The sequence below is a fragment of the Trichoplusia ni genome, chromosome 14 (assembly GCF_003590095.1).
Source record: "Trichoplusia ni isolate ovarian cell line Hi5 chromosome 14, tn1, whole genome shotgun sequence".
Taxonomy (NCBI): Eukaryota; Metazoa; Arthropoda; class Insecta; order Lepidoptera; family Noctuidae; genus Trichoplusia; species Trichoplusia ni.
In genome coordinates, this window is record NC_039491.1 from 8,352,840 (window position 1) to 8,368,727 (window position 15,888).

At 32.9% G+C, this 15,888-nt stretch overlaps 3 protein-coding genes across 6 annotated transcripts; 2 read left to right on the top strand and 1 right to left on the bottom strand.

Annotated features, from left to right (window-relative positions):
* The first annotated feature begins 1,773 nt into the window (after positions 1-1,773).
* On the top strand, positions 1,774-10,483 carry LOC113500505 (molybdenum cofactor sulfurase). Of its 4 annotated transcripts, none has more exons than XM_026881335.1 (7): positions 1,774-1,831; positions 4,100-4,195; positions 4,828-5,656; positions 6,248-6,542; positions 7,465-8,116; positions 8,190-8,620; positions 8,708-8,929. In XM_026881335.1, exons 2-7 carry the CDS (start codon positions 4,123-4,125, stop codon positions 8,927-8,929), a joined length of 2,502 nt encoding a protein of 833 aa, XP_026737136.1. In that variant the 5' UTR covers positions 1,774-1,831; positions 4,100-4,122. The 4 variants fall into 4 exon arrangements, with proteins under 4 accessions (XP_026737136.1, XP_026737132.1, XP_026737135.1 ...); XM_026881331.1 differs by lacking the exon at positions 1,774-1,831 and adding an exon at positions 3,751-4,005 and having other exon boundaries at positions 4,081-4,195; XM_026881334.1 differs by lacking the exon at positions 1,774-1,831 and adding an exon at positions 3,752-4,005.
* On the bottom strand, positions 10,400-11,555 carry LOC113500506 (migration and invasion enhancer 1). Its single transcript, XM_026881336.1, has 3 exons — positions 11,334-11,555; positions 10,997-11,094; positions 10,400-10,627 (listed from the first exon to the last, which is right to left on the bottom strand). Exons 1-3 carry the CDS (start codon positions 11,387-11,389, stop codon positions 10,464-10,466), a joined length of 318 nt encoding a protein of 105 aa, XP_026737137.1. The 5' UTR covers positions 11,390-11,555; the 3' UTR covers positions 10,400-10,463.
* Positions 11,556-11,899: 344 nt separating this feature from the next.
* On the top strand, positions 11,900-15,269 carry LOC113500631 (ras-related protein Rab-27A). Its single transcript, XM_026881483.1, has 5 exons — positions 11,900-12,254; positions 12,436-12,503; positions 12,581-12,695; positions 12,922-13,118; positions 13,517-15,269. Exons 1-5 carry the CDS (start codon positions 12,111-12,113, stop codon positions 13,620-13,622), a joined length of 630 nt encoding a protein of 209 aa, XP_026737284.1. The 5' UTR covers positions 11,900-12,110; the 3' UTR covers positions 13,623-15,269.
* Positions 15,270-15,888: the final 619 nt, after the last annotated feature.

Below are 15,888 nucleotides of genomic sequence, written 5' to 3' on the forward strand. Positions count from 1 at the left end.
CCTGTGTAATTGAAGCTTTTATAACTATACTCGCTGCGATATTGCTACGAAGTCTTCGTACTTGTTTACTCATTTTAAATCACAAACGACTAACGTTAAACATTGTCGTGAAAGACAAAAAGAACTTCGCTTCTACTGTACGCAAACTTAAATTAAGGAAGATATAACTTCAATAATATACCTTTCGAAAATCAAAACTGCAAAACGCAGCCTTATGTTAATGTAATACTTTCAAAAATCAGCTATCCGCACACTTAATTTCAATATCACCATAACTGACTAAGATATTGTATGGATCAATCAATGTTCTAAATACGTATACAATTATTTAAAGATGAGCGAAAAATCCTGTCTTTGCGAAGGCCAAACCAAAGGCCACGAACTCTGCTAGGCCAACTACTCTGTCTGCGAATGTACGATTTTCGAGTCAATGTCAATGTCCAACTATGGTCCGGTATCGGTCATTAACATATTCACGACTTCCTGTATTATAAGTCAGTGTTTTCTTAATGAGGAGCGTTATTTGCACACCCTATGTTTTATATAATAAAATTATATATTAGTAATACAAATAATAAATTGCACTTAGACACAGAAACAATCATCGTGGTCATCACAAAAACATTTGTTCTGGGTTGAAATCGAACCCACGACCTCCGGTACCTATAGCAATCAAGGCTACTATCCATTAGACCATCAGGCCAGTCATATTATTTTTAGAGACGGTGGTAGGCCTCCGATGGCGCCTATTTAATTTAAAAAAAAGGTTTTTGTTCCCAAAAACTGAAAGCTTTGATTACTTTTAAACTGTAGGTATACAGAGGTCAGAAAAGATACAATTTACATACAATTTAAATTTATGAAATTTTATTTTTAATTAATGGTATACCACTAAATCGTGTTGATACTAATTAACCAAAAATGTTTAATGGAATTAAGCTTTCGATCGCAATTAGTATTTATCTGAAGTATTGATTAATTATTAGGTTTGTTTAATTAATAATTACAATCTATTATTATTTTATCTATACATAATTTTTATCGGATAAATCCTATCGGTCAATTTGATAATGTATACGCGGCTTTGTAGTCTAAGAGCCACCTTAACAATTAACTTTTTCATCAATTCAATCTCATAGACTGTATTATATTGTTTGTATATATATTGTTCCTTGGTTTTTTTTTTAAATAGGCATTTTATTTTGTTTCATTCTGAGCAAATTAGAGTTTCGAATTAAAAAATGCCTTCAGTAAATACCCAAGTATATAAATATTGTTTAACATACTAACGTTCCTCAGTAGATAAATAAGCATCCTCATTGAATATAGAAATATGATTTTCAGTCATCAGCCCCAGGAACAACAAAAACATTCTTTCATCCAGCATTTCCTCCAACAATAATTGGTATTCCTATAGAATAAAACACATATCTTAACCTAGCTCTCCAACTATAAACACAACAAAACATTTCATTGTTATATGTTATAATACCATTATTATTATAGCACGCTCCATCAAAAAATATTTACTAATATTTTCGTCATATTTGTAAACAAGGGGGTTCCCGAGCGATGACATAAACACTTCATTCATATCGCCTCTTTGGTGAGAGAGATTCGTTTTTCTATTGTTTTTTATTGCGTTAATCGTGGAAAACAATAGTCATGTCAACTAGGCCCATAATATGCGGTGACCAGTGAAGTTCAATTGTTTTACCTGAAAATGAGATCAGATAGAGGTCGGAGGTGAAGGTTGGTGACCATTTCTTGTTGGTGTTCACGCGGAAACGCACATAGCCTTCCCGGTTTCCGATTCCTTGTTGCTTATTTTGTAAGTAGTGTTTTCTCACGCGAATATCGGCCTTTTTAAATTAATTTTAATTTTTCATTCAATTCTTGGGTGTCTAACCTGACAGTGTTATTTAAAACAGTGTTTGTTTAAATTTGATTGCAGTGGAACTCGGCGATTTAGTTTAACTATAATTATAGGCCAGTGGTGTTCCGTAACAAAATTTATTTAGTGTTAACTTTAGTAGCTTTTCGTGTCTTTTGAAATAATTTTAACTATTCTAAAATACAAACAGGTGGATGGTGTAATAGGTACCTTCGTATAGCAATAATATATCATCGTATCCAAAAGGTGGGAAGGACCTATATGCAAGTATTATCAAGTGTCTTATAAATATTTTCGTTGTCCTAATAATTAATACATTCTACTTATTTAAGGCCCAAAATCTTCACCTCAACCCATATTAAACACTCATGAAGTAGATATGCAACTAGCAACTGATAATACGCATCCTTGCCACAAACAAAAACACATCACAAAATACAGAATACAGTTTCGTCTCACCAAACATTGAGACGCGCAGCACTTTTCTCAAACTTTTCCGCGTAACTGTTGACGACGCCCTCTAGTAAAAGTGCAGAACAGTAAAGCGAATGTCCTCTGTCAGGACGTCAATTCACTTAGGGGAAGTCGATCATGCCCCGCTTGATACTAAAAGCTACTAAAAGCCCTCCATAAAAGCAATAATTAAATTGGCGTAACTCAATTTAGTAAGGCGATGCCGCTGAAGGTGGTACCTCCCTACCTACATGGGGAACGCTTTTTGCAATAGACTTAAACTATTAGTTCTACTCAGGGTTCCTTTATAGAAATTATAGATTTTATTGAGCTGAACTGATTCAGTACTTACGTTGCCAAGATTTTTATTTGTTCTTTCTAAGTTTAGTATTCAACTCTCATGCTGTACCTACACCTGCCTAAACTGGTAATTAATTTAAATTTGTATTATTTATCACGTACCTGACAAATGATTGGCTAAAATTAGCAACTGCTTAACAATTTATGCACTAATAACTCGTTTTTTTACCCCACAAATTCGTTGATAACGGGCCTACTAACGCCATCTCTAAATTTGTTCGCTAACTATAATTTTAGAGTGTGCATATTATGCTCGCAATATCTTCGCGCAATTTAATAATGTGTGGTTAATTTTGGATCCAGATATAGCGATTTATTTCAGGCACTAAGAGCAGTTGCAGCATTTATGGAAATTATTCAAACAACAGTTCGAAACAGTACCTACCAGTTTTTCTTAACCAGTTTAGTTATTATGTATTTGTACCGTATTAACAACTGGTGACCACGGTCCGCCTTACATCAAAATAATATTACTTATGGTAAAAATAGGATGTATGTACTGCACCGAATTGTTAAACCAGGTATGGTAGTATCATTTATCAAGCAGAACGGGTTTTCGGCATCACACAGCGGTTCGAAGGCAGAGTCACTGCCTAAATATGAAAAAGAATGCCCAGTACGGGCAAGGCAGACATAATCTTCGTCATAATGGTCAGTGGGTCGTTACAATAAATACTCTTTTTGATAATAATTGTCTCGCAGCCAGAAATAAAGGAGAAGAGGAGAAAGAAAGTTGGCTAACGTCACTACTTGACTTTCGAGGAGTAGACTCTATGTTATAATATATAAATTATGCGACTAACTATAATTTTAATCTACAATATATTAAATTTTATAATCAACTTCTACCCTTGCTTAAACATTTGGCAGTTCAAAACAAACACATAAAAATACTGAACAAGAAACAACAACAACAGGCCCACAAAACTCAAAAAACTATTCCCTATCTTACTAAGATTAGCAAAATTACTTAGTATAATTACTACAAACAACATTTTAGTGTTCTTTTTTTCTTTTCTTTAACTAGTAAATAGCGCTTTGACAATGAATATTAGAATGATTTTATTAATCTGTGGGCAAACGTCAAACATGAAAAACAAGAATGTTAACGTCAATGTCACGCTCAGCTGTCAGTTGTCAGTCGCTAAAATGTACTTTTTATTGAGTGTGTATTTTTACGCTATTCAATACCATATTATACTTTTATTATTACGAACACTTGTAACATTAATGACTACTGAGCAAGGTTACAAAAGCAAGATGTAACGGTTAAAACCCCTCATTAATTAAAGACCGACGTGTGTACACTGTTTATTCAATTGAAAGTTGAATTAAAGTAGTTCAGAAAGTTTTAAATTCATATTGTTTATTAGTCTGTTTTAACTATGTCAGGTTCCTATGAAGATCCCCCCGAGATGAGCACATTGAGCCAAGTTATTGATCATGAACATATGATCAAAATTACATCAAATTTCACAAGGTTGGGAGGTAAGTACTTTTTAATTACTATCACTTTTTGGATAATTTGTGGTGCTTTTTACAAAATTCAAAATTTAATTAATTTCAAATTAGGTCAAGTAAAGAAAAAAATTAAAACCTATTGTAAATGTTTTTTTTTTATTTCTCAGTTAATCTTATTATCAGGAAGATATTTTTATTTATAAATTATTTATATTTTATCCTATATTCCATGTTGATGCGTCAATAGAAGAGAGATGTGATATTTTAAAAAGTATTTTAAAATATTAACAAAAAATAAGAAGAAATAAGTTACTATTCAAGTTAGTTTTTGCTCATTGAATTTGTAATTTATTATATTAAATTAAGTATAGTAATGGTAATAAAAAAATCTAAATATCCAACAATTATTTTTAGTGTTACTTAATACATTTGCCCCTAAGTATCTGTAATAATCATTTAATGTTATTATTAAAACAGTTTCTCTGTCCTTGATGTAGTTTTTACTAGAATTAGCTGAAGATATTGTTGTATCTTGTATGTTGCTCAATAATTAGTAAGTCTATATACTTAAAAATATAATTCATATGAAATAAACTTTTTAGTTAGGTATTTGTCCAAGTTTTTAATAAATACTTATTTTCTATTTTGTTTGATTTTAGACCGATGTTACTTAGAAAATGCTGGTGCTACTTTATACCCTCAGTGCTTACTAGCGAATGTACATGAAGACCTAGTCAGCAATGTCTACATGAACCCACACACAGACAAATATACCAAGGACTGTATAGAACAAATCAGGAGTACAATCCTCAAACATTTCAGCACTGATCCGTCACAATACACTGTAATATTCACATCGGGTACAACACAAGCTTTGAAACTAGTCGTCGAGGCTTTCCAATTCTCCGCAGATATCCATGACATCAAGAATCCAGGTTCTTTTGTTTATCTAAGAGATAATCACACTTCAGTTCTTGGCCTCAGAGAAATAGCTGCTGATAAAAATGCTGACATCATACATTTATCTCATGAAGACTTCTTGGCAGCAGTAAACACTCCGGCAAGAAACTATGCTTGGAAAGACAAGTTTAAAGGGCGAAGTGATACAAACACATTGCTTGTATACCCTGCTCAAAGTAACTTTAATGGCTTTAAATATCCCATTGATTGTATGGACAATATTCGAAACGGATGCTTCAACAGTCATTTGAAAAAACATTTGTGCAAAATAAATTGCAACTGGTATGTGTTGCTTGATGCTGCGTCTTTTGTCTCCACAAACAAATTGGATTTATCTAAAACACAGCCTGATTTTGTGTGCATGTCATTCTACAAAATATTTGGGTATCCAACCGGATTGGGCGCTCTTTTAGTGAAGAACAGTAGCCATGATGTTTTGTGCCAGAAAAAGTATTTTGGCGGCGGGACAGTAGACATTGTTTTAAGTACAGAAGACTTTCATGTGAAGCGAAAACATCTGCACGAAAGGTGAATAATTATTTATTCATATTTGAATAGCAACCTTTTGGCTAATTAAATGTTTTTATTTAATGTGTTACTAAACACACAAGTTACAAGTTGAAACAATTTTCCATTATCAAGTCTTTTAATTGTTTTATAAGGTAATACAATTCAAAAATAATAAGTTAATCTTGCAGGTGGTTTTGAGGTAGTGACAAAGCATATTTTAACGATATTTATTCAGTTGTTTATTATTAAGTAAATATACATAGAATATCAATTTCCTTTTCGAAGAATTGTCAAGTAATGGTTTACAGTGACATTATATTATTTTCTCTTCCTCTTATACGTATATTATTAATAACTAATAACGAAGGTTATTGTTCGGTACAGAGTATTTTGAATGCTGATATACTTAGGAAAAAAGTTTATAAACATGCTAAGTACAATTTGTCACTGAAAACCGACTTCGAATCATGATTTTAAAATAAATAGTTATTCATTAGCATAAAATATTTTTCGTGATTTTTTAAAGTACGTATTTAATAATTTTGTATTTTTTAATTGTAAGCTTCAATGATTAAGTCATTAACACACCTATTTTTTATTAAATTCCAGCTTAGAAGACGGAACCGTACCATTCTTATCAATAATATCTCTGAAACAATGTTTCGACAACATGCACAAATTGATACCCAAGACCATTTACGATGATTTGATGGAGACGATATCTTACCATACGTTTTATTTAGCGAAAGATCTGTATGGTCAGTTAAAGGATCTACAGCATTTAAATGGCAATAAAGCTACAGTACTTTACATGGATTCTGATTTCACTGATATAAAGAAGCAAGGTGGAACTGTAACGTTTAATCTGTTAAGAGAAGATGGATCGTATATTGGGTACGCTGAGGTAAGATAGAATAACTTTCACTTTATTTTGTCGTCACGTGCAAGTTGTTTATTTACTCAAAGTTGGTTCTACACGTGAATGTTAAGGTGATTTGCGCGAAGATGGTTCTGAACTGTACACGCACACAGATGCATTGGTAGGTACAAAGTCGGATGAGCAAAAATGACAAAAATGATGAAAACACTTATACAACTATAAAGATTTGTAACATAGACCAAAAAATTCTGGTATATGTAGGTACGTAAGTCATCCTAAGGTGCATCATGGTAGGTGTTCTACACACGTTTTTTTTTCAATTTAGTACGAAACCTATTTGTATGGAAACCTCAGTCGTTTGGCGCGAGGTCGTTTGGCATTGCCTTGAAAAATAGACTTGATTGATGCTGTTCAAATATACACTTTTTCAAGGCCAGGAAATAGTTGCAGTGTACAATATACAGTCACATTAATATCTCCACACTATTCTCATACAAAACAACTGTAATAAGTATTGTGCAACAAGTCTATTGAATTGTTTCATAAACATCTTAATGACGACAAACTGTTTTAAACACATCGTTATCAGTATGTGACGCAGTTACTTTAATTTATTGTGACTGTCTGTCAATACTATTGATACTGTATGAAAACGAAAGTATAGGGAGGAATACTTTCATTTGTTTACTTTGTGTAATTTTTCCGGTGTTCTGTTAAAATTGTATGGCCGTTTTCGCAAAAAAAAAATCGAGTTACATTCATTGGTCTAATTTGGTAGTTAATGGGCAGTTTTACTTTAAAATTATAGGTTGTTACAATGGTCACCCACTGCATTACAGACATTACAGCCTCATTATTAAGTAATACCATCTAATTAGGAACTCGCAGGTAGAGTAATCGCACATAAATCACCTCATCATACTTAATACCGGTTTCAAAATTGCAGTTTCAACATATGGCGGATCTATTCAACATTAGTGTTAGGACGGGATGCTTCTGTAACTCCGGATCTTGCCAACGACATCTATCGGCGAGCAACAAAGAGCTCAAAGACATGTACAGAGCCGGGCACGTGTGTGGGGATGAGGTGGACCTTGTCGATGGAAGGCCAACAGGAGCCATCAGAGTCTCCTTCGGCTACTTCAACACCTTCAACGACGTCGATAAACTTATCACCATGATCTGCAGATGCTTCGTCAAAACAAAACTCAAACAGCCCAAGCGTATTGCCATGATAAACAACCACAGAACTATTGTAGATGCTCTCAAGTCAAATAGGCTGTACAACGGTATCACGCATTCCCATAAAATAATGAAAGAACAAGAATTCTTCAATAATATTCATGAAGCTCAGGATGTTCCTCAAGTGAATTCCAAAATCGTCTTGAAGGAGGTAGCCATCTTCCCGATCAAGTCGTGTGGCGCTTTCAAGATACGCTCGTCTTGGAAGATAGGACAGAAAGGCTTTGAATACGACAGGGAATGGATGATCATAAAAGACAATGGAGTCTGTTTGACACAAAAACAAAATGCAAGGATGTGTCTGATACGCCCGAAAATAGATCTGCAATTAAGGACTATGACGTTACATTTCAAAGGTATTCATCACGAGGCAAAAAGTTTTGGTTTCTTAACCGTTTAAAGTCTAATGTTTCGTTTTTACTTTTTCAGGTAGGACTCCCGTCGCCATTCCTCTTGACCAAAAACCTCACAAGCTCAAAGAATCCACATTCTGCCACAGCAAAGTCTGTACCGACACAGTTCAGGGTTACGATTGTGGCGACGAAGTGGCTGACTGGATCTCCGAGGCATTAGAAATCTCATACCTTCGTTTAATCAGGCAATCGAGTGACGACAATCGGGTCCAGAAGAAAAAGCATGATGGCGATCAAAAACTGCTGTCACTGAGCAACCAAGCCCAATTTCTCTTGATAAACAAAGCCACAGTGAGGTGGCTTGGTAACAAAATCCATGACCCGCTCTTCACTGACGATATAGAAAGCTTAACGGACCGTTTTAGAGGAAACATTATTATTGATATGGAAAGCGAACTGGCTGAACGCGACTGGAACAAATTGATTATTGGGAATCATGAGTTTAGGGTAAGCACATTTAAATATTAAACGTGTTTCGCGTCGTCGCTCATGAGCTGATTACTCCATGCTTTAATATATTTTTGGTTATTTCAGGTGGAAGGACTCTGCCCAAGATGCCAGATGGTATGCATCAATCAACACACAGGCGAAAAGACAGTAGAACCTCTTCGGACTATATCTGAACAGTTCGCAGGGAAACTACGTTTCGGTATCTATCTGTCCTACTTAGGCCCCGTTGACGGATCTAAAGATCGCTACCTCAAAATACACGCTCCTGTCAAGCCAATAATTAATGATGACGACATTAGTAGGTGAAACATTGATCTGTTGAATGTATTTTAATTAGGGAAAAAATATTTTCTATTGGGGTATATCTATATGGTGGCTGGGTAATGCACAGGGTTTTAACGCTTGATACCACAAATTATGAGGGTTTAAAACTGATAACATTATCTGATAATTGTCTTGTGGGGCTGTATCCGTATCTCATCAAGAAGTCATCTCATAATTTATAATGCCGTCACTACGTGTATATCACATGTGTAATATTGCCCCAGAGAAAAAATATTTTTGGATAAATTATTCACATTTTCGAATAGCCAACTTTAAGTCAGCAAAGAAATCTAAATAATTGGACGTCGATTGCAATATTTGTTTTTACATGATTCAGATTGAAATGATTATAACAGTCGGTCAGCTAGCTACGAATATTTGTAAAACTTTATATTTTACTAATTTAATTAATTTTAATATAACATACTTCTAATTGCAAACTTGAAACAATCAATAGCTTTACATGCACATCACATCTTTTTATTTATAAATATTGTACATACAAAAGCAATGCAATATTTGTCATGACTTGTTGAGAATAACATTTCTGTCTATTTTGACGTAACAACGTAAATAATTATTAAAAAGAGCTCTTAATGAGATATGGAACTGTTCCAATTTTATTTTTGTAACACTTTTCTACTAATATTTTCAAAGGCCTTTTAATCAGTCTAATATGTGCAGGTACTTATGGCTGTGTTTTCATATAAATAGATTAATACAAAAATATTATTACATAAATAATGAGGGGTTTAATTAAGTAGCAAAGAATATTTTATTATGTACGTTTTTATATATTTACTATTATACATAGAACTTGTAATATTCTTATTACTTTTTTAGTGAAGCTAGTAGTTCATTTAAAACGTTCACCTCAATAGAAACTGATATTTAAGAATCGCCATTTGACAGCTCTAGAAATAAAAACTTAGGCTTTTATATGTATTTTTGATATTTATTAAATGATCCAACGGCTTACTCAGCATTTATCGGGGTTGCCCAACTAGTTTCGAACCCAACCGGAACCGGAGTTTCGATAAACCGGAGTTCGGAACCAGATAAATACGCGTGAGTAAACGGTTGCATCATTTAATAATGAATCAAAATGTTTGAATTACTTGAACATTCCAATTTGAAGTTCATACTTCACTTGTTAGTTAGTATTTGTGTGCTGTGCAAAAAGGATGGTACACATCTTTCTCATCTGCAAGTCTTACTTCATTAGGTGGTCTTAGGATCCCAGTTGCCTACATGCAGTGTGAAACTGTGTATTTTGTTGTCTCATAGTTTTTTTTTAATGAATTAAAAGTATGAAGGTTATACGTAATTTTACGTAATTTCATTGGTACCTACGAAATGTGATAATTTAGTATATATATTACACATTATAGCTTATTTAAGCACCACATAATAAATTATATTATTATTATACATTGAAATTAAAAACTGTTATATTTTTCCTATTTTATTTATTTCTATGACTAGTTTTATGTTACAGTTGTTGATTAAATAAAATTTACGATATTGCACAATTGATTGGTTGTTGTCCTTTTATTTGCTGAGGTTCTTCTCCATGGGAAACATTTTGCACAACTTGAGCAACTTCATTGAAGTCTGGAAGAGCCATTGTCTTAAGTTTTGAATAAACCAATGTATTGTTAACTGCTACTTCAAAAGAACCTTGAAAAGGAAAAAGAAAAGTCATCCAATGGTAAATGACTGATGTCACACTATTTTATTACTACAGTTTTTCATAAATAAAATGTTACAAATTTACCAAGCCGTAAATAAAGTAGGTAGTATAAATATATTAGTTTTGGTTTAACAATATTGTAAGAATTTCACAAATTATTATTACCAAGGAGGTAGCGTAGCTTCGCTTGCAAAAGCGACTTCTTGGTAGGCCTAGGAAAAGATGTGCAGACAATATAAAAGAGCAGGAAAAAGATGGATGGAAAGGGCAAGAGTTAGGTAATGACATAAAAAGGGAGACCAGTACCCAGCTGTGGGTTATTTAAGATAGATGATGATGAATGAAGATGCAACTACCTTGACGTCCACGAGAACAGAATATAGTTGCATTAGGTGTGGACTTCCTTATAGTTTGTCCAAGTGCAAGGCAATGGCCGCCATAATCACATACACCACTGAAAGTAAAAAAAGCAAGTCAGATGTATAGAAGGGGAAAAATAGGTTCCAAAAAAAAGTTGTGTTGCGTGAAACGAGTGGAAATTATTTTGGGAAAGTTCTTCAAGTGACATTATTTTTGTGGTATGTAACCACTCATCTCTCATTATTCTTATATAGTAGAACTATTTAAATTAACATAGAATATTTAGAAATAAAAGGAAGTTTACAGATTGAATGAAAGAAATAATCATATTACCAGTACTCCACGTTGACTACAGGATTTATTTGTTTCACAGTTTCGTCAGAGGACATGATGACTAATTTAACTATAGGGGTATGTTACACCATGACAAGTATTTTTTAGTAATCATATCATGAATTTTACTTCAATTTTGCCTTCAGAATTAATTTATCTCCGCTAAACGATGTAAACAAATATCACCTTATCCATCCATATGACTTTGACGTTAACTTTTTAATTTATGGTCCTAAGATAGATTATAAAAATGGCAGTAACAGCTGATTTCACAGACTTAATAGTTTCTGTTATTAATAACCTTAGTTTATAACTAAGAAGGGCTTCTAGGTAAAGAATCTGAGTAAAAATAGTAAGGAAATTTAAAATTTTAGCTGAGCTTTGATCTTTCATATTGTCGTAGTTAAACCAAAATGTACCTCGTCAATTTGAAGTGTTTTCAAATAAATTCAAACGAAATTCAATATTAGAATTTGGATGAGAAAAAGTTCAGAAGCTTTTTGGAAATACACCTTCCGCTAGGTTTATTAATATTCTGTACAAACCATTTTGACGCAGATAACATGACAGTGACATAAATTACAAGCGATCGATTGTTGATGTTTTTGTAAGCTCTCTGATATGATCCATTACTTACTTTTTTTAGTTAGTAAAAGATACCCTAAAATGTATTATTAATGAGGCTAATATAAATTGATCTAAAAGGAAGACTGTCACAATTCTTAATTATCTAATGCACTTAACTGAAATATTTAAAGTTACACCCCATATGACAATATGGACTACGATTATCTTATTAAACTTCTTTGTGTTGGAGATTCTGGAGTTGGAAAGACTAGCTTCCTCTACAAGTACACTGATGGAGTTTTCCACACTCAGTTCATTTCGACAGTTGGCATTGACTTCAGAGAAAAAAGCGTGGTAAGTTAACACTTATAAATATTTTATCTCAGTAATTTACCTATCTCAAACTACTAGCTGATAAAAGTAATGAATAAGTACTAGCTGAGCTTTCTGGTATATTTTAATTGAGTACTTGAATTGTTTATGATGATCACTACAAATATTAATTAAACTAAGCCATGGAATTATTAATATTTAGATTTATCAACAAAATGGGAGGCAGCACAGGATTCATCTGCAACTATGGGATACAGCAGGACAGGAAAGGTGAGGAAGCAGCACTATTTTAAAGAACACCACTCCAAGAACTAGAATAATTTGTAAATGGGTTATTATTATTTTAGGTTCCGAAGCTTGACTACAGCTTTCTACAGAGATGCAATGGGATTTCTGTTGCTGTTTGATCTGACTAATGAGGCATCTTTCTTAGAAGTTAGAAATTGGATTGAACAGTTGAAGGTACAACTATTATAATTATCTAGTTTTGGGTTTGCAGCATTGTATCAATTCATATTCTTGTAATTTCTTAAAGAGTATAAACAATTGAGAATCGTGAAGTTCATTAATTTTTTGGGCTATTTATGGCTTAAGCACCATTGCCTATCTACCTATGGGTGATAATATATAAATAGGACTTTTTAATGTAACATTAATCACGTAAATATTCTTTTCATTAATGTTTCAGACACACAGCTTGAGTGATGACCCAGACATAGTGTTATGTGGGCACAAATGTGATTTACAAGAAAAGAGGTTGGTCAACCAGAACCGTGCCAGAGAGTTTGCAAAGAACTACAACCTGCCATACTTAGAGACCAGTGCCAAATCAGGGCAAAATATTGACCGAGCAATTGAGATTCTACTTGATAAGATTATGCTTAGGTAACTATGAATTATGTGCTAATTTATTGAAAATGTTTTGAAAAACTACTCCCACAGTAAGAAATTGCATACTTGTGTTGTGGGGGGTGATACAAACATACAAATCACATGCACAAGGACACCCCAACTAAGAAGCATGCATGGATCACACAAATGCTTGTCCTATGCGGGGATTGTTCCTACGATACGACACATACCTTTTGACATGGTGACCTCAACAAGTTGGCTGTCCATGCAGTTGAAAAATAAATCCTTTGTAGTTGATTTGATCAAAGTAATAATAATCAATAACATAAAATGCTTTTTATTCATCATTACCGACATCTTTTGGTAGTATATACTTTTGCCTGACACAGGAAGTTTTAAGACAAGAAAAAAAATCCTAATTACTTTTTCAGAATGGAGTCATCAGTAGAATACGCCATGCTGTGTGCATCGGGAAGACGTCGACAATCTCTTCAAAAACTGCAAGCAAACAAAGACAGAAACTTTTGTTCTTGCTAAGATTTAAGTCTGTGATTTATACTTATACTGTATCTATCTAAAACTGAAAGTATTTCCTATACACTTTATAAATATTTATAAACGTCACAAGTATTTCTTATATGGAGCCATCTATTCAAAACAATTCATTCCATAATGGGTCTATTTCCTAAGACTGATTTTAGTTTTTTCGAGAGAACCTCCTTTTTAATCAGTATTGTTAGTTTTGGAAGAAACATCCTATCACGCATCCTTAATATGAAAGGAGGTAGCTCCGTCTTTTTAACTGTTTTTAAGATTTTTCCCTTTACTTAAAAATCATATATCTAGTTCCTTGGGTGTTCCTTGATCTGATGACTTTATGATGCCTACTGGTTGAAAGTTAGGGGTTTTATGATGAGAACCTTTTTTATTTATATATCAATTTCCTATGCCTTTTATCTTATCTGTGGTACTTTTAGATCTAAAAGCTTAAAAGCGAACTTGCACAATGAATTGTTCTTTAACTAATTTATTGAGGAAGCAATTCCTTATACAATTCCCGGGTATTTCTGGACGGATTACATTTTGTTTGCATCTTTGTAAATGTCATAAAAAGTGGCGCTTAAAATCGAATTCACTGATTTAAATTTCGAATGCATTCTCCAAGGAGGATTTGTTTCGATGCTCTATGCTATACGAGTGTGATTCGTTTTCTTGAGTATATAATATTCTGCACATGCGTGATATTAACTTAGCACAAATTAATTATTAAAAATTAGTACTTTTGTTCTTTTGTCTATTTGTTAAGGTTTTACAGAATTAAGTACTTATGCTTAAGTACCAGTTGGAACTTAATAAGTTCAAAAAGAAGTGAAAAGACTTTGTCTTATACATGTTGAAAGGTCGATAAGTATTATTTTCAAATTTTTGGTAACACTAATGGTATTTAATATTCATAAAGTTACCCTAGTCTATTATAAACATAATCCAAATGAATTGTTATACAGTTATACATTTTTGAATAATATTTATATTATAAGTGAACATTATGAAATATATTATCGTAAGTATATTTGATCTCGAGTATGATATCTACATAGCATGTACCTATTATATAATGTGAATATTTGTGAACTAGTCACCCCGCAGCTTTGTCCCCTAGGATTAAAGAAACCTTCCAACGTTCTCAGTCGCGCTGTTCAGAATTTCTCAAATATTTTTTCCTTTTTTAACCTATAACAGTCCTGTTGTTTTAAGAGTCTGATTTTAAGAGTTTGATGTTACTGGCTGCAATTTGTATGTACTACATAACACATAAAAACAAAAGTTGATAATTTAAATTCAGAATCCTTGTTCGGGTTCTATGAAAGTTATTTCAAGCACAAGTTATTTTTTTCGTGTTTTTACTTGAAACGCGACTGAGACTTATTATGATGAAAGTCTTGCCATAATAAATAAGTAATTTAATAAAATCTAGTCATATTTTATCTCTACATTGCGCAAATATTGCGAACGAACATTTTATAATTATTGAGATCGGCTTAAATATTTTATAATGTATTAATAAAAGTATTGAGATTTATCCTTGACCAAATTGCGATTATACACATAATTATAAAGTGTCAATTTTGTAAACAATTATTGTCTATTGATGTTTTCTGTGTCATTAAATTAAATTATTGATCATTTTGTATTTTATTTATATTTTTATTACTTTTTTGGCCCCTGTTAATCATCAGTGACCGACTAACAATATATATTTTATTACTCGACTTTAAAAGCCTATTTCCAACGCCGTGTGTCCTATGTCCTATTTTCGAACAGGCACTGGTTTACCGATAGCCGTGTAGTTCCTTAAAATATCTAAGAAAGAGTACATTTTTTTCTTGAAAATATGACGGCTGTTGCCCAACATTGTACAGTAAAAACTGATAAATAATTACAACAGTCCCTCCCACTTACGATACCGATCACGTTTCTTTGTTCCTGAACGTTGAAATCTCTATGTGTAAACTACTAGGTTTAAGCATAATTATTGTAGAGTTCATTGAACTTAGGTATTATTCGTAGATCTTTCTCGAAACTTTCAATTTAAATTCCTCATTTAGACGAACAGTTACTTGTGTCCACCGGCGCTTTAAACATCGATGCCGAAAGTCCACTTGCGGATGTAAAAAATCAATAAGAATGAAAAGATTTGACGATTCCCAAGCGTAGGTGTTAATTATTGCCAATTTTCCCCGGAGACAAAGGCAGCTGGCGCTAGATTTATAATAAGCGTTCTTTAGACGTTTTAATCACGATG